Source organism: Diprion similis, chromosome 12 (assembly GCF_021155765.1).
Source record: "Diprion similis isolate iyDipSimi1 chromosome 12, iyDipSimi1.1, whole genome shotgun sequence".
NCBI lineage: Eukaryota > Metazoa > Arthropoda > Insecta > Hymenoptera > Diprionidae > Diprion > Diprion similis.
In genome coordinates, this window is record NC_060116.1 from 15,752,810 (window position 1) to 15,773,408 (window position 20,599).

The following is a 20,599-nucleotide window of genomic DNA, read 5'->3' on the forward strand; positions in this document are numbered from 1 at the left end:
CATACATGTATACTACGTGCATAAAAACAGGGCAGCTAAGGTCAGACGTACCGTACGACAACGTCTGCGAAAAGTAAAGTACGAAAAAAGCAGAAAATCAAAAAAAAAAAAGAAAAAAAAAAGAAAAGTAATAAGAATAAAAAAGAAGATAGCCTGAAGAGAGGATATATTTTTCCTATTGTAAAGTGTAAAACGAGAAAATGATGAATTTCGTTGAACCTCGTAAATTGCCAAATTTGGAAATTAAGACGAGACATGAAAAAACTGTCGTTATACATATATATGTAGGTACATATACACACGTATCGCAATCTTTTCCATCGATTTCATTCACTCTACTCATTCTTTTTCCACTTTTTTTCTCTGCTTCCTTTTTTTTTTTTTGTTTTGTTTTGTTTTTGTTTTTTTTCGACATTATTTGCAAGTCTTTTTCTCGTATCGCCGGGGCAACGCGCGCGAATTTTACCTCGGATCTCGGCCCAAGGCCACCGACGCACGGTGCGCGGGTTTCGACGAGCCACACGGACTTGGCTCGGCTCGGCTGGCTTGGCTTGGCTTGGCTTGGCTGGTTTGCTGGCGTTGCCACGACCGATAACGGCATCCTGGCCTATACTGTTATTGTGCCCACAAGAATATATCCGAACAAGAATCACATGCTACGACGACTGCTTGTGGGAGAGAGAGAACGATAGAGAAAAAGAGAGAGAGAGAGATGCCGGAGCTATTCTCTATCGGTACACAAAGAATTCTTTGCGGTTTTGTCTACTCCTTTGCATATCTGTATATACATATATATGTATACTTATGTGACATCTATTTCTTCTTTTACCTCTTCTACTTCGTCAATTTTTGATCCATTCTTTTATTCATGCGCTGTCAAACTTCGGTTTGGCCGTTCCTGATACTTTCGCAGCCAGACATACAGACAGACAGACAGACAGAAGAACATTGTAGTTCACAGACTTCCGGAACGTCTTTAATAATATGTCTACAACGATTTTCTTTTTCTTCTTCATAATCCTCTTACATTTAACGAATTTATCAAGGTATATTCGACGACGTGTGAATAATAATAAAAATAACGTATGAGATTTTAATATTTATATTCAAACCGTGGCCAGCGGTGGATAACTCAACAAATCGTTCACCGAATCTGCTGCCTACATTCGTAGCTATAACTAATATCTTTTTAAAAGAATGATTGGTCAATACTGCGGATTTTCAATAATTATAATATGCATTATACCGAATATCTGCAACGAAGGACGATTTATTATTAGCCGAGTAAAGAAAAATATGGGTTTTTCACTTTCATACGTGCAATGACTGAAGAATTTTCCTCCGTCGACAATAACGATATATATGTACGTCGTCCTGATACTTTCCTGAAAATCATTTCTGAGAATACTTTCAAACATATCCAAGGAATTTCAGCTATACTTTCTCTCCCTGATTTCTTCGCACGGTATTATAGTATTAATATTTCTCGGAAAATTGTTTCATTTTCCCAACCGCTTCTAAACTCAATTTTCACCGTTCTAACCAACATTTCACGACAACTTCCCGACACACCAAAGTATCCCTAATAAGTCGAAAAATTTCCTTCAGTACAATCGATCGGTTTTTTCAATCCCCTGAGTACACCTCGATAATTATTTCAGACATGCGTTAACCTGCAATACAAGGACTGCACTCTAAACAACAACAACTGCACCAGATCAGAAACCAATACACGTAAGGAAAAGAGTAAAATAACCAATAAAACATCATGACCCAAAACAACGCCGCAATCTTAGAATCGATAAGCAGGAATCCATGCCTAATCACCGATACAGAGATAGAAAAAACCATGAACACGCTTCGGACAAAATCACCCACCCAAAATTTGACTCGCAGATAGTTATCACCAATAATACAAAAATAATTTCCGCACCCTGCGCGCGTTTGTTCAAAAAAAAACAAAACGAGAAAAAAAGAAAAAAAAAAAAGAAAACCAGAAAGAAGAAACAAAAAAAACCAACAAATCAATCGAATAAAACTTTTTTACCTGTAATACGGTGATCCGAAGGGTGAGCAGTAGAACGGATCGTTGTGCATATGAGGTGGTTGTCCAGGAACGCCGGGTCCCTGGGGATGCGGATGAGGTCCCATGGGTCCGGGTCCACCAGGGCCGCACATGCCGGGTCCACCCTGCGGCCCCTGCATGCCAACGGGGCCCCCGGGCCCCATCTGCATGTGTGGGGGTCCAGCGGGGTGATGTGGTGATCCGACCATGTGCGGTGCGCCGGGGTGGTGGGGGTGGGGCGAGGGTCCACCACCCCCCATGTGGGGGTGGGGGTGAGGCGAGCCCCCCATCATACCGTGGGGGGGCATGGGGTGGGGGCTGGGCGACGCGCCGTTAAGGTGAGGCCCGGAAACCCCGTGGGGCGTTGGGGGCCCCCCTCCCCCGTGGGTCGGCGTCGTCGTCGGCTGAGGGGGCGGCAAGGAGGGACCGCCGGGCCCGCTGCCGAGGGGCGGAAGGGGCCCGTTCGCCATGTTGTTGAGCTGGGTCAGGGAGGCCGCGGCCGACGCCATGGCCTGGAGGGGGTTCGCGGCGCCCGAATTAACGACCGATCCAAGGGGCGGCGAGAGTATCGCCGAGGGGGGCCCCCCTAGGCACCGGCCCGAGGTGCCAGACACGCCGCTGCCGAGGACGGAGTTGGGACCACCGCCTCCTGCAGGGACGGACGAGACACCGGAGTGGAGGATACCACTAGCGGGGCGCTGCGCCACCCGCACCGGCATCACTCCCCCCTCCAGGACGCTTCCTGTCTTCGCTTCGAGCCGTCGTCGTCGTCTCTGGTTTCGAGGCAATTTTACCCTTAGAGGTATCCTCCCTTAGAAGGTGGCGATGAGGTATGGTGCACGTCTAACTGCTACGCCCCTGCGGCTCTCTCTCTCTCTCTCTCAGACGGTAGGCAACCAACCCTTCTTTATCTATCGGGCGATAGAGATTCCCGCGTAGATTTTCATCACCTGCATTCACAACACCCTTGCGACGAACGAAAGAATAGAAATCAACAACAACAGCAACAACAATAATAACAACAACAACAACAACAGTTGTTTCCTTAAATTCTGTTCTTCAATTATACAGGTATGGCGTATCACTCGATCGAGTTTCTCTCATCGGAATTATCATCCAGTTATACTTGGACGATGTTTCTCTCTCTTTTGTAATCCTCGAAATTCTATCGCAGAGTACAAAAAGAAAGATAAATGTATGTTTTCTCTATTTTTCTCTTCGTCGTTCACATATTTCACTCGTTTTTCTCTCTTGTTTTTCTTGTCAACTTGTTTTTTTTTGTTTATTATTATTATTGTTATTATTATTATTATTTTATCCACATCGCCATCGTCAAGACACTCACTTTCTTTATATCCCTCACTCTTTTTTTGTCTCTCTCTCTCTCTTTCTCTCTCTCTCTTTCTCTCTCCCTCTCTCTTTTGAAAACAACAACCTCGATACTCCTTGCAAGATTCACTTCACTGAATCACTGAAATTTTTTTTTTAAAACGTTTATTTAAATTTATTATTCGTTTTGTTTATTATTATTGTTATTATTTATACTTTATCTCCCCCCCTCTCTCTCACACTCTTTCCCTCTGTCGTAACTTTATCACACACAAAAAAAAACAAAAAAAAACAAAACAAAACACACCGTCGTTATCGTCGATCAGTTATCCTAGTTTCGTGTTTTCTGTTTGAAAAATTCTTGCATCGCCTATATACGTGAACTAGGTGAGCGTGAAAAAAACGAACCCAAAAACAAAAAAAAAACAAAAAAAAAAGGGGAGGCTCAAATAAAGAAGAAAGAAAAAAAAAGAAAGTCACCGCGGTTTCCTATATTGTCGTTATTGTTATAACTATAACGCGATGTAGATATATATGTTTCGATAAATTCGTCAGTTTCACGAATATCAAACCGACAATCACACGGCCTCCGCTCAGATAAGTGAAGGAATAGAAACGAACCACCTGCACGTTTCTCGTTTCGACGATTTACGAGGACTTCCTTTACGTCAACGCAACAAAGTATTTCACCAATCCACCCCCTTACTTGCACCAACCGAATACATCGAATTGCTCACATCACGAATGATCCGTTGATAACGCACATACACATATAATAATGTCGAAATAGAAATTTCTATTTTCACACCTTGAATATTATATTCATTATCATTCACCAATGATGATATTGACGATAAGGATAACGATCAAGAGTTTAATGCTTTAATTTCGCTCTTACTTCTCAGCCAACTCTCTCTCTCTCTCCCTCTCTCTCTCTCTCTCACCCTCGGAGAGCGACAAACAATATTGCACTTTGTTCCTTACACCGTCTTCTACAGCCTCTACAGAGGTGCGTGTCGTCCTCTCGTTCTATGCACGCGGTTTATTTCACCGTGTGTACCGAAGCCGGTGCTCGTAGCACGTGGCTGTCACGTCGTCGTCGTCGCGACGCATCGGCCGCTGGAGGTGGTGGAGGTGGAGGTGGTGGTGGTGGTGGTGATGCAGCACGGTGTTACTATCGGCGTGTATTTATCGTCTCCGAGCGATCGCGCGACGCCAGGTCGACCGGGACCGAAGAACATCGTTGCGTCGTGACGAGGGTAACAACGACGACTACGACGACGACGACGACGATCACCAATTTAAAGCGAGCTATCGCTGTGGCTGTTTCAGCAAAATTCTATCGTTCGGAATTGGCCAAATTTTGATAATTATATATTTCCGAAGTTTACTTAAATTTCTCTTTCTCCCCCTTTTTTACTCCGGCAAGTCGAGTTGTTCTGTCATCGAACGAAAAAAATCTCAACCAACCGATGTAATAAATACAACTTTGGAAATAACACTTGCGACCGATTATTTATTAACCGGCGTTTAATTTTATCCCGTAGCCACCCCCGATCATCTCGGAATTTTATACACCGATATCGTTATTATTCATATTATCATTAACCACACTCACAATGATGAAATGAAACACAGATATTCCCACACTGTGTTTTCTACAATTAAAAGCTGGACGAATAGCACAGCTTTGAAAATAAGAATCTAAACGTACACACCTAAATCCTCTTTTAATTCTTCACTATTCACAATATCGTTTTACTTTATTCTTCCTGTCTCACGTGCATGATTTTATTTTATTTACAATTCATTGTTTCCTCATTTCATTCAACCATCAAACCCCGTTCACAATCTCACAATTACCACACACAACAACAACAACAACTACGAGATAATACGCCCTAGCATGCGGTTTTAATATAACTTAAATTGTTTAAATGCCTTCCCTCGTAAGAATATCAACAATGTTCCTTCATAAAACCGCGTTCATTCAAAAACCATCCCCGCGAATCAAGTAGAACGTAACAACGTCCGCCGCGGCACAACTCGCTACAGAAATCCGCCCTGCCTCTTTGGTCGCGTTAGCATAACTGCGGCGGCGGCGTTACTGGCGGCGCCACAGTCGAGTCGTCGTCGTCGTCGTCGTCGTCGTCGTCGTCGAGTGAGTGAGTGAGCAAATGAGAGAAAGAGAAAGAGAAAGAGAGAGAGCAAGCTGAAAAAGACGGAGACAACTGTAGTCGAGGGGAGAGAGCGAGAAGAGAGTAGTAGCTATGTGCGAGCTGGAGGAGTAGAGAAGGGGTGCGGGAGGGAGGGGGATGCGACGGAGGTGGGGGAAACAGCCAAAGTAAAAAAGCACGGGAGAGTGGGAACCGAGTGGGGGGTGGGGGTCACGGAGGAGCGACTGGGAGCTCTCCGGTTAGCTCGTTCTCCCTCTCTCTCTCTCTCTCTCTCTCTCTCTCTCTTACTCTCGATCCCCCAGAACACGACGCCTGCTTCTCTATCTTCCTCTTCTGCTCGCCTCTCTCGGGCTGCGAATATTCTCGGATGGGGGAGGCCCACGTGAGCAAAGGACGCGTTTCGTCGTCGTTCTGCTCCAAAAGCGTCTACACTACACTTCCACAGACATTATATTGCCCCACAAACCACCCCCGTACCTCCGCACCTACCCATCCACCCACCCCCGATCCCGTTTGTTTTCGCCGTTCCTCTTACGGTGGGAATATGGGGGGATGGTAAGATAAAATAACGAGATGGGGATAAGAAAAAAATGTTAATAAATAACAAATAACAAATAAACTAGCCAAAGACTGAAAGGAGGAAAGAAAAGTAATTATTTTAAACAATTATCTTCTATTGGTTCCTCAGTCCAGATATTATCCAGAATAAATACCTGATACTGTTTCTTTACAGATTGCGTATAAAAAGGATGGAATTATTTCTCATATTATCAACTCCAACAAGGGAGTTTGACGACACCCCAAACCTGCGGTGAACAGAGGGAACGCGTCGACGATCAATCGGTGTTACACATGTTATAGATTTAGTCTCCCCTAATTTTCCTATCTTCCTTTCTTCCACTCTCTCCCTCCATCCCTCTCTCACCCTCTCTCTCTCTGTCTTTTGCTTCATCATCCGTTTCTTCTGTTACAGATGAAGATGTAGAGACGAGTGACGTAACAGTATAGGTATAAAATACGCGCATATTCATGGACACCATGTATATAGTATAGTATACACATGCATGTTATACAAAACTATAGAAATAGACAAGCATAGTGATCGATGAACGTGACTTGATTAACGGCTCGACAACCTTGCCATAGTATAGATCATCGGTACAGGTGTGATAAGGAGAAAATGATAAATTAACGAGCCTCACCCTCCAAGGTAGTCGTATCTATATCCGATGTCATGTATCCCTTTCATTATCCACATGTCCGAATGTTACATCCTTTACAAATGTACAAATTCAATCTCTGACGACGGATAGATCTTCGGTGAGAAGAGATTTCTTGCACATACCTATACAAACATGCATCGTGTGCAGACTAAACCTTTTGAAGAAACGAAGAATGCGAACATAAATAAATAAACAGAAAAAAAAGAAATTAAGAATCCAGAGATAATATAAACAGTGTGTCAATTTTTCTCCGACGCATGAAACCACTTGTGCCTACAGTAACATTTTCCAAACGCTCCGGGTATTTGGTATACAATTCATACTACACATAGTGCGTATATCTATCTATCTATTTTTATATATACATATATAGATACATATTGTGTATGTATAGATACGCATCGTGTAACCCTCTCGAAAAACTTTCTTTCAACGTGATATACCGAGAGGCATATTACGATTCACGGCATCACTAGCGTCCACTGTCATCGTCCGACTATCCAGCCTCTCTGGTAGGATAGAAGAGTGTCGTTAACCTTGCGCGTAACACACGTATGTATGTATAACGTGGAACAGAGACTAGGAGGTAGGATTTATCGTGTACCTAGAGAAAGAAATGCAGGAACAGGAAGAGGAAGTGAGAAAAGTGTGCGACCAATAGATTCCTAGATCTGATCATAAAATGTCGAAGACATGTAACGTGAACAAAGTTTATCTTGGGTTGATCGTCATTACGATTATGGCCATTACATATTGAACCGCAAAGACGTCTCTGTGTGGAAGATTCACCTTCGTCGGTGGTGAAAGGCAGTGGCAAAATAGCCAAAAGAACGAAAAATACAGAGAATCAAGTCTAAACGAAGAAAAACAGAAGAAGGCGAGCTAAGCGAGGCCTCCAATTTCGGGAAACTCGTGTCCGATCCAGAGTCTCGACAGCGGCTTAAGAAGGACTGGACATCGCGGCGTCGAGGGAAACCCGGGTTAACCTGCAGGTAACCAACGCGGTACTCGTCGAAGCCGCAGGTAGAAAAGAAAAGAAGGAGAAGGAAAAAGGAGAGAGAGAGAGAGGGGGAGAGAGAGAAGCCCGGGAGTAAGGGATCACCGCTACGCTACCGTACCAAAGAGACTAGCCACAAAATCCCGAATGGCCAAAGTCCAGCTTTTGGACCCTTCGCGAGGGTCCTCGAAGTGACAAATGTCACAACGCATAACAATGCACAATAATACACCAAGAATTCATTTTCATTTTGTTACAGCTATGCCATTAACCTTTGAACACAAGTACCAACATATCCAGTGTAATAATAGTTCAATTGTCTCCACTAACAAGTTTTGCTAACGGTAGCGTCAATCATTTTATTATTATTAACCTTGCTTCAAATAATTCCTTAACATCAATTTGTCCTTCCACTAATATCGAACGATTGCTTCAACGATTAGAACATAAAAACATAATACAAATGAGACCTCATATATAAGATAAACAATACAAACACGTGCGATAAAATTTTCATCCATTCAGTCCTTACAATCAATCATGTCTTTCAGTTTTCATTCATATTATTTAGTATTATCATCATCAGTAGCTCAACATTCTAGATTACAAATCTACGGGGTATAACTCAAAGTTCTTAATCTAGACAGTTTCGTTCCACTACTATTTATTTACTGTTCAGTAGAACAGAAAGATTCTTGAACTTCACGTATCGACCGAGTCGACGACGATCAACGCCGCTTAAGATTCAAACGATTTTAGAATCGCGGAATGATTTCCAACCAAAAAACGTCCCCGTGACAACAACTGTTTGGGATGATTCAGGTCATGGGCATGAGACGTACATGCACGCAAGGGTATACGACCTTACGTTTTTGGGGGCTGTGGATGTGCCGCCACCGCCGTTCCGAGACACATACCCATCCACTGTAGACTACCAAGAATTCCCCGGGACCATTAATCTACCCTGTGCGACACCCCACACAGGTATATTCCTCCTGCACTCGGACCCAACCTGATCCAAAGAAACCAACGGCATTGTCCGAAGACCGAGTAATACCCACCGCCCTGCGACGACGACGACGAAGACGACGTGGGGGGGGGGGGGGGGGGGGGGGGGGGCTGGTATGCGTGTGTACCCTATAACCTAACCTAACCTAACCTGACCTGACCTAACCTTGCCCAAGTTTAACTTAAACGAACTCACGATGGACTTTGGCCCAAAGACGTTCGCGACGCGATGCACTTTAACGCCAAACTTTACGTCCCTTATTGCTACGTAACGCGCCTATTTGTGCAACCGGTTAAAGCTTGTAAATATGTGATTCACATTTGCTAATTGACCGGATTTACTACCTACATACTCATGATTTCAATTATGATTTATTAAAAAAAAAAAATAATAATAATTCACTACGAGTAATAAATAAAAACCGAAAAGAATGTCATAGACATGTAGGTACTGGATGATTTCCCGGTTACCCAACTAAAAGAAACATAATTTTCATTTTATACTTCAAGAATGAAAGTTTTCCGGTTACGGTGAAGAAGCGGGGGGAAAAAAAATAAAAAATAAAAATTACAGATTATACGTTTACGATATTAATTTAAAAAAAAAAAACAAGATTAATCCTGAGTAGAAATTTTTCTCACTGCACGTTTCACGTATAGTATATATATATATATATATATATGATATTACATATGACCGTTGTTGGGTGAAAAAAATTAGAATCGCGACTGAGAAAATCTATATAATTGAAAAAAATCCGTCGAATAAACGAGAGATAAAAAAAAAAAAAAAAAAAAAAAAAAAAAAACTGGTCAAAGAGAAAGAGAGAGGAGATATGGAAAGAAAAGGAAAAGGAAAACAAAAACAAGAAATATAAGAAGAAGAAGAGGAGAAAAAACAGAAAAAAAAAAAAAAAACTCGACGTTCCGGAGAAATTCCCACGCGGAATTATTATATGAGAGGCTGGCAACGCCCGCGCGCGCGATATATAAAGAGAGAGAGAGAGAGAGAGAAAGAGAGAGAAAGAGAGAAGCAAGGAAAGAACTGAACCAAGCCGAGCTGATTGCGAGCTGAGCTGAGCTGAGCTGAGCTGTGCAGGTCGGCCGGTCGGGGAGTATATAATAATTATACAGGCCGAATATAAAGAGTCCTGGCGGACGGACGGACGGACGAGAAGGAAGAACTGCAGTCACAGTCGAGCGGGCTCCTCCGTGGGTATATACCTGTATGATTTTGGTCACGCCAGACGCCTGTACGTTGACCTCCCGGGCCCAGGATCTACTCATCGTCTTGTTCCCCCCCCCCCCCCCCCCCCCGGCCTCTTCCTCCTCCTTCTCCTCCTCCTCCTCCTCCTCCTCCTCCTCCGACGCAGTCGAAAAGGAGTTGTGTAAATGTCCCGAACCGTCCCAGATATTCAATAAAATATCCATCATCATTGCACGCGATCGAGATTAAGCCGATGCAACAGTAGTCGGTCTTTACCGATCGAGTGAAAGGTATAGGGAGTATAAAAGATTAAAATTGCGTCGGATTTTCATTGAGGCGAAAAAATTTTCTTATTCCTTATTTAATTTAAAAATGTGGAAATTTTACTTACGGAATATTAGTTAATATAATTATTATATGCACGTAAAATCAAACTTTTACTTTTTTTTTTTTTTTTTTTTCTGATATTTGTATTTGAAATTTTTCATGCATGCATGCGGAATTGCGCCGGTAACGGTAAGTTAATATTTTCACGTCGGTGATTAGACTTTTTACTACGACGAAAGTCAAAATAAGTTACATAAAACGCGATTGGTAAAAACTAACTACTGCTAATTCGCTTAGAATTAATGAGAAGGCGGAAAGAGACCGGCGAATTAGTCGACCAATTTCTCAATAACGTCCAATATATCGCGTTATGTGCAGTGCCTACACAGGATAGATAATCGTTTTCCGGAAAAGTAAATTTTCCAAATTTCAACACTGCGAAGGCTAATTATGTCTTATATATATTATATATATATACACATATATACACAATACTTCTTCAACAAGATCAGTTTTGTCGTTACAATTATCAAACTCGATTACGTTACTGTACGATATTGTAAAAATTCTGAATCATTGTCAAACGAAGAATGAAGAAAAAAAAAAGTTAACGTTGAAAAGTTCATTACCGAAAAAAGTATCCTAGGTGAAGGCTGACTGTAATATGGGTTTGAAAAGGTATCAGTGTATAGTGTATGTACGTATAAATTCGAGGAAAATGAGCAGGTAAGTTGCACCGGTAGTAAAAACCCGTAGCGATTAGCCGGCGTATAAGCCGTGGGGATCAATATCTGTGAAAGGAAAAATTCAACGTTTCGAGGTATGCAAGAACGAGTAGTAGAGTAATTAGATGGGAATAACCAGAGGTTTGTCAGATTGCAGAATGCCTAAATAACGGCACACGCGAATATACCTTCGAGCGGTGGAATCAGGTATAAGAAAAGCGGCGTAGGTATCGTCCACTTCCGGTGTGCGCGTACGACAAGCATATATGTTATACCAAGCTGGCTACACCCTGGATTATTTAAGAAACATGGATGTAGGTTTTACATGCAAATGAAGAATTTGTAATAATTAATAATTACAAAAAATAATCGATTTTCGATTAAATTTATCATTTTTTTCCCCCCGACTAATCGAGTATAATCGATTATTTTTCCTCATAATCTGGTTTCCGTTTTTTACTACCATGAACAATGTCATACAACATCAATTTGTGTGATTAAAAATCGATTGTTATTACTGTATTAGTTACTAAATACCTATATTTGATTATAATAAGTGAAGGATGATTGAATATTTTTATCTAAAGTTTAATAAGAATATTATGACTACGTAATGAAATTTACGCAAATTGAGTTTTAAACGCGTCGTTTCAAAAAAATACCAAATAATCGATTAACCGATTAATTGTTACCGATTCAATCGAGTCGTGTTCGATTATTGTTTTGGTCTCGATTAATCGACGCATCGATTATTTCTATCTTTTTAGATAATTCCTATTCGAAACTCTGTTTAAAACAAAAAAAGCAATATTGATAGTTAAACGCATTTCGTTCAGTAATAATTATTCTCAAATTAAGTTTGTTTCAATCAATTCTTTTGCCGATCAATGTGTATAATTGATGAAAAAATTTTCAACTTTAACGATTATACAAAAGTTTGGTTGAAAAAAAAAACATCAAACTCAAATTTCACATACTCTGATTATAAACGTTGGCTAAATTTTTCAATCGATTAAGATTGCTGTTGTTGTTGTTCACTATACGAGACAACTGTTGCACGCCTATGAGTATAATAATCTGTTTCGTGATATAAGGATGATGACGTGTAGAAACCATAATTCCGATGCAACGAGTCCATTAAACCGTTTAACCGCTCCCCCATCAATTAATTATCACAGATTTTTACGCCCCGACTGTAACAAGTAGGTAGTTCTGCACACCGTAGACACTACTTGTATAATAAGTTGATTTATAATTATTATAGACGACAAAATAACAACAATAACAACAACAACAACAACAACAACAACAACAACAATAATAATAATAACATGAATGATTTTTCATAAACAGGTATATCATTACGCACTAATTAGTTTTCAATGCACTAAGAAATTATACTTTAAAATTTATATACTATTATTATTATTTCCTCTTCTTTTTTTGTATTCAAATTTAGTTATTATTCTTTCTGATTTTACGTTTATATTAACGTATGATGTTATTTCTAGTTCCTAACTGTTGGATATATTATACGTCATTCGTATATATGATTTGGTTACTAATGAGTGTAAAAAAAAAATAAACAAATAAAAACAATAAAGTTAAAATGTTATAATCATAACTTGGAGGGAATCAGGCGAACAACAAAAAAATATGTTTTTTTATTTATAAGCTAACTTTAAGCTGGCCGATCGAACCGCTTTACTCGTTATCTAGTTAAGTAATTAAAGGGAAATAATCAAGACCGAATTAACGAACGATTGGTGGTGTAGTTCCAGCGTCTAAACATCATGCAAACACATGTATAGACACATACAAATAAAAATAAAAAAAAACAAAAAAAAACAAAAAAAAAACACGGATTTACGTGGACGCGTAGAGATGCGATAGGTGTTAATTAGATCGTCGTCTGTAAAGATGATAAGACAATCAGGCGCTAACTTAATTCCGTGACTCGTGCAGGTCGATCAACGTGATACCTACAGGCGTTTATACATATATATTAGGGTGGCGCAAAAAAACCGACTATTTTTTTTCTTTTGAGTCTCGTGTGACAAAATGTTAGTTTTTGATGTTTTAAGAGCCCGTTTCAAAGGACAGCTCAAAAAAAATATTTTAAGAGGTCGCTCCAAATTTTTTACAATGTCAAAAATCGTCAAAAAATTGAATTAAAAAAATTATATTTTCAGTATTTTGTTTGATTTTTAATTCATGTCGTGGTGTATTGTTATCGATTCTTTCTTACTAAATTAAATAAAAAAAATTTATGAAGTTTTAGTATGAAGATTAAAAGGTCGCTCGAAAAGATCCAAAGAAATGCACGAAAAAATTGAAAAAAAATTATGAGCGACCTTTCGAAATTCAAATTTTGAACTGAAACTTTCGGAAACTTATTTTTTTTGTCTATAAAATTATACCGTAACGAGAAAAAAAATTAAAAAAAAAAAAATCGATTTTTGACAATTTCTGACGTTTTAAAAAATGTGGAGCGACCTTTTAAATTTTTTTTCTTGAACTGTCTTTTGTAGTGGGCTCTTAAAACATCAAAAACTAACATTTTGTCACACGTGACTCAAAAAAAAAAAAAAAAAAAACAGTCGGTTTTTTTGTGCCACCCTAATATATATATATACACGCCGTCTTCTGATATCGGTCACACCTTCATGGCTATGGTGCAGACACCATTCTGTAGTCCTGAGATCTTTTCCCGTGATCAATTAAATCGTTTTAATCAGTATCATCGTCGTTAGACTCGTATTATGCAGATTTTAGGTGTATATATTACATTATACGAGTTTATAGGTATAGGTACGTAAAAAGGCCACAAAAAAAAAAAAAAAAGATCAATGATTTGTGCTCGGATTTAATGAATTCCGGGATAATCCGTTTGGTTCGATTTTACACAAAACTTATTCAACGACGAGCTATATATGCACGATATTTAAGAACGCCGCGAGAATTGATGTAATAAAAATTTTATGAAAAATTTTTATTTCGTATTAAATTGATATTATTTATAATGGGAAAAGTTGAAAGAATTTTAAACAGTTAAAAAAAATTTTAAAACATATACACGTACGTACAATGTGGTTACAGAATTTATAAATTTCTTCTCAGATAATCTGCGTCTTTCGATTTACTGTGCATATATATATATATATATATATATATATAATATATATATATATATATATATAATATATATATATATATATATATAATATATATATATATATATATATAATATATATATAAAATACCTAAATTTGCAATATTACAAAAAATTTACTTTGTATTACAATTAACAAATGACTCGAGGAGATGCTTTTCCCTCAATTTCCTTTAATTTTCAGAATCCCAGTCTACGTCTCGGGGGCTCGAGCACTCGGCCGAGTCCTACTTCATATTATAATCGCATTTTCTTCAATTTGTAAAGCGCCTGCAGGTGCACGGTCTGCAGAGAAAAAGAGAAAACAACAAGGGGAGAGAAAGAGAGAGAGAGAGAGAGAGAGAGAGAGAGTTTGCATGCAAAAGTACAATGAAATATCAAACTACACTGTGTTTCGTTAGTTACACATAAAAAAAAATTAAAAAAAAAAGAGAAAGTCGATCATCATTATCATCAATACGAAATACTGTCTTCTCTTGCGATATTACCCGATCATATTAAACTGATTAAAGACTGATGACTGCCGATAAAATTTGCGTAGTTTTGAAGAAATTTTAAAACGATAACCTATATAAAGTAATCATTTGTTGCCTCACGTGCAAAATTATGTGCGACTAATTATAACGAATGGAAATTAACGACGACGACGTCGTCGTCGATCCGCGTTATACACGCAATTCGCAATCACGTGGCACCGCTAGCACGCTTGTAATACAAGATCACGTGCCCCCAACGTACGTATAACAATACAACCAAACCACTAGCTGTGATACACAGAAGTAAGAAGCATACACAAGAATACACAGAGAAGCAAATGTTAAACAGTAACAGAACAAACTAAAAAACGAAAGAAAAAAAAAATTTGAAAATAAATCTACAATAACGACGAACGAGGAATAAAAGCAAAAAAAATCAAATAAAACCCAAAGAGAAAAAAAGAACGAAAGAAGAAAGAGACAAAAAAAAAAAAAAAAATAATGGCGAACGCTGCGAGATGCGGTTGCATTATAATAATACGTTGCACTGAAACAGATAAGCCTGTAAGAATGAGGAAACGTTTAACGAAGACGCTAACTGTGGTATAATAAACAACGCAGCAGCAGCAGGTATCTTATCACTATAAGTGAAATGCCTCTACATATATATACGTATAATGTACCTGTTATTAATTTTTTTTTGTCTTTCTTCCCCCCTCCCCCCCCCCCCCCCCCCCCGTGCATCACGCGCCGAGTAAAATACACGCGTATCTTCTTTCAGCTGCTGAGCGCGAACGTCTGGAGAAAGACTTGCAATCTTGGGAGAGAATGTTTTTCACGACTTTGCACAAATTGCGTAGCTATACAGGTATATCGCAGCATGCTCTCACGGTGTCGGAGGAAGATGGTCAAGTCAAGTAATGATACCTACATACACATTCAGATAACTATATACGCGCAGGTATAGAGACATATGCAATAAATTTGCAAAGTCCCGAACCTGCATCTTCTCTTAATCTCTTTCCTCTTCTCTCTCTGCTGTACTTTTAGTAACGTCGCTTCAATTAACTTGCCTAATTTATTTCACGGGCAACTTTAATTTCAACGCCAATTATCCGTTCTTTTTCTATTTTTTTTTTTTTTTTTTTAACCTTCTTCTTCTTCTTTTCTCCTTTTTTCACCCACCTTCTTTATTTTTTACTTTCTTCTTTTTACGAGCATTTAAACACCCAGGGTTAAATTCGTCTACTGTTACACCTTCCGTATTTTTCTTTCACGGTTTTTTTTTCTCTTTTTTTTTTGTCTTTGCTCATTTTTTTTCCGGCCAACCCCTGCATCTCAGACCTTGCAAGTCACACCCATATACACCTGATTCGAAATATCGTTAATCTTTGATCTGACTCGAGTGCTGTTTCAGATAAGAAAAAAAAAACACACACACACACACACGCAACGTTCAACTTTTTTTTTTTTTTTTTTTCTAACTTTTCATCGATATCACTGACACTTGAAACTTTTTTGCCTCCAGAATTTTTCCGTTTATAGATAAAATTTTTCGACAACGTGTACGAAATAAACTTTAGAATTTGAAGAGAAATAAATTGTTTATTTATTTATTTGTTATGTTTTTTTTTTTTTATGTTGTTGTTGTTGTTTCTTTTACTCGTGAAGTATAAAATATTTATATACACGTATATTCCTCGCACCTCTCATGTTACAAACGTTAAATATTTTTTAATAGATGAATATTTTCTCGAAACACGGGTACCAAATTTTCTTACTTCCACACATGGAATAAACATTTATACTTATATATATATATATATATATATATATATATATATATATATTGTTGTAATTTTTTTTATCTATATATATATATATATAACAATCACAGCCGGGAAAATTATTTCGGGTTTTACAGATCGTATCAGCAGCAGCATTCGTACCACCTAACAACCTATAATACATGTGTAGGTACACACACATGTGACACGCGGCAATACAACCGCAGTTAAAATAAACACGGCACACATATGATATCTATAAATACGATTCGTTCAACAGTTGGCGTTCGGCGATGGCTTTTACCGGAATCGAACGAAGCTACGCGCATATATGTATAATAGAATGTAGGTATAATGCCGTATGTCATGTGTATGTGTATGGCAGGTATGCGCAGCGTTATACGTATACCGGTAATTAAGCACGTACGAACATGCAGATTCGATTAATTCAATCGATAGGTACCTGTATACCCCTATCCATGAAGCGACGAATTTGAAGACCAACGAATCCATCATTCAAGCGGATCTGCATAATATATGTATCCGAAATGCACGAGTTATTCATCGGAATTCGATCCGCGAACTTAGTCTCTGTGCAAAAGTCAACGGCCAAATAACGTCTCTTTTTCATTCTCTCTATTTATTCCACTTTTTTGATAGAACGGTTATCAATCATCCTCACAAATCAGTTTCCGGTTCCTTCGATTAGACTATGATTTTAGGTGGGACTTAATTCCCGTATAAGAAAAAAAAAATAAATAAATATACGACAAGATTAAAACTTTTTCCTTTTACCCAGAGTTCAATCCATTGATAATATGAGGATTATACATTGTAACGATAATTTTTTTTCATAACAATCGACAACATCAACAACAACAACAACAACAAAAACAGAAAAACCCTTCGGATATAGTGACAAAAAAAAAAAAAATTGTTCTCTGCAAAAAAGGCACGAAAACATATTTGTCAATTATCTATGCATACCTAATAATAATTTAATACTTTTATTTATATTAACTATAAAATTTCTCTGTAAAAAAAAATACAATTTTTCTTTTCCAATACTCAAACATTTCTACGACTACTATACCTACATACGAACGATTTCACCTGTATATTATATATACACACTATATTTATCCACACTATAGACGTGTGTGTTTGTATACATATATATGTATACATATGACGATGAATATATGTGTATGTGTGTCTATATATGTATATATTAAATACAGTTTGTATGTACGGACATGCGAGTGCGGGTATAATAATATATATACATGTATCCAGCTACATAAATGAATTTCTGTAGGTAGGTACGAGAAGGTGGGTGAATAGGTACATATGTACACGGATATAATATAATACATAGACGGACTGCACATAGCTACATATATGTGCGTATTTATATACATATACATATACATATATGTGTATATATAGGTGTACGTGAACGTAATATATATATAACAGGAGGACGGGAAAGCGCAGGGGTGGGTCTTGAGGGTGGGTTACCGATAAGAACAGCGCCAGTGATTCCCAACCCCGGAGTAGCGGGTTTCGAGCCCCTCGGGCACCGGTGCACCCTTGACATCGCCGACCCGGAGGGCCACTGCCACCACCTCTTCAGCGGGGGTGTAGCACGGGGTTTGGTGCCAGGGTGGGTTTTGATCAATATCTCTCCCCCGCCACCGTCCCCCTCCTGCCCCAACCAACAGCACCCCGCGGGGGTGGCTCGCTGAGTGTACCCCACCATGTAACCACCCCCTCCACCTCATGATCCTCCGGCAACCACCATGAATATCCAACACCATACATACACACCGATGTCACTGGTTACAAGGATTGTTTGTGTGTGTATGTGTGTGCATATGGATGGAATTGAGAGGTATAAGATATATTTGACTGTGTGTGTGTGTGTCAAAGCCTTATATCCATGTATATATACACACTATACATAAATCTGTAGTACGAAATTTAAATAATATCCTTGATCGGTAATTATATCGATGCATATGTGTGTATATATGATGAGTGTCACGAAAAGAAAGAATTTCAAATATAACGAAAGAAATGATTTTTATTTCTTTCAATTGATATACTTGAAAGGTCGTTTGAGATTGCAATGAAAGAAGGAAAAAAAAAAATTGTCGTAATGCAAATCACTTTAAAAATCAACGAATCATATTTGATAAGTATACGATACTCTATAATGAATATTTCAAGCCTTGTGAATATATAAATGCCTTCTTCATTTTTTTACTCTTCAATAATTATAATTACTTGTATAAATTTTTTTTTCTTGTTTCTTAATTTGTTCCCTTCCTTTACCCAGATTTTTCAACCTCTATTTCCTACGTCTTAGATTCCAGATCTACAGATCATAGAAGTGAAAGAATTTCCCTTCGTATATTCGAGTTCGTGTAATACTTTGAAAAAAAAAAGGTTGAATAAAAAAAAGAGTAGAGGAAATTGAGAACGAGCGAGAAGAAAGGAGGAGGCGTAAAAAGTATAAATAAAAATAAAAAAAGTTCCTCAAACGAAACAAGATAAAGTTAATAAAATTACATTTTCCGTTTCTTATAACACAGAAAACTCCGCGATGCTAATGATAATTTGTATAAATGGATTTCTTCGTTTCGTCAATGGAAGGCAAAGAAGAAAAAAAACCAAAAACAAGAAAAGGAGGAAAACAATTTTTTTTTTTTCCTTCTTTTTTTTGTTCAAATTAATAATGTACATATAGTACATTTTTTTTAACTTGTGTAATTCGAGGTGGAGAAACGACAGCGATGAAATATTTCTTGATTAACTCTCGTCCTCGCGACGCGGACTTGAAAGATACTCTCAAGGTTCAAAACCCAAAACTTCGCAACCTTACCACCCCGACCATCATTCGGCTGTTCAGTTTTCACGGTCAAAGTACGGTTCTCATTAGACATATTCAACGTAATGAAAATAATGAAGAACTTGAAACAAAAATTGTGAAAAAAAAGTATCAGATTGAAAATCAAAGCTATATATATATATATATTATTTAACAAAGTTACTGAGACATCGTTACTTCGCACTTTTAGAAATGTCTCGAAATTTAGTAAACTATATATGTTGAATAAAATATACTAATATTTTGTAAAGCTAATTACTTCAAAGTCATTAAAAAAAAATTGCAAAATAATGATTTTTTCCAAATGTTTCGTAACGTTAACGTTACTAACTTCACACTTTCACGCCTTTCAAATAGTCATTTCCAAAAACTCTGCGTTCGTTCTCGAACACTATCCGTTTGAATTGATAATTTTTTTATCTCTCCGTGAACAAAATCATGAAAGTCGCGAGTTTTTTAATCGTTCTTCGTCATAGACAAAACATATTTCCTCTTCATCGACGCGTGTGATATATCTAGATGAAATCAAATAGTATTAACAATGCATGAACAATCTTGTCTTCGAAAACCATACCCCTAGCTTTTCATAGCAACTAAAAATCAAGAAACGCGTTTCTGGGATCGTTTGAAACTCTGAAAAGTCGATTGTTTTCATAGTCCACATCACTTTTGAGCATTTTATTTACAGCAACTTTATAATAACTTTGAAGATATTGATTTTCGTATAAGATTGCGAAACAACGATTTTTCATATAAAAAATGGATTGCAGATGACCATCTAGGTTAACGCAACTTTTGACACGTACCTATAATAACGGGGTTAAGACTAAACGAAGGATAAACTCGTAATTAAGAAATTAGAAAATATTTTTCATTCACTTTCACAATCACTCTCTATAAAAGTGAATAATTCCACAACTATCGAAAGTACTTAGACGGATAGCCGTCATCTCTCTCACTCTCTCTCTCTCTTCTTACACTTACGTCTAACTATTACAGTCTACAATTGACCACTCTTGCCAACCCAAAAATCTCTAAAACAAACAAACACAGTCACGTGGTATCGAATGGCGAAGAAAAGATCGAAGATCGATAACCACTTGAACGTGGGATCCCTAGAAATCGTGGCGCGGCTTTCGACGAGGCCCTTGAAGAACTATACAGGTTAAACATACTACAAATACATCGAAATGAAACTAGTAACATAGAAGTC

General features: G+C 38.1%; 1 protein-coding gene across 7 annotated transcripts in view; it reads right to left on the reverse strand.

Moving 5' to 3' along the window:
- LOC124413179 (LIM domain-binding protein 2) overlaps positions 1-20,599 on the reverse strand; it is a 118,077-nt gene that overhangs the window by 45,204 nt on the left and 52,274 nt on the right. For 6 of the 7 annotated variants that reach the window (XM_046893577.1, XM_046893580.1, XM_046893579.1 and 3 more), the window contains exon 1: positions 2,048-2,867. The exons of the other annotated variant lie outside the window; for it this stretch is intronic. In XM_046893577.1, coding sequence (XP_046749533.1) covers positions 2,048-2,784 — 737 coding nt within the window. In that variant the 5' untranslated portion in view covers positions 2,785-2,867. Of the gene's footprint in view, positions 1-2,047; positions 2,868-20,599 lie in introns of those variants that run through there. 7 annotated transcript variants of the gene reach the window in all.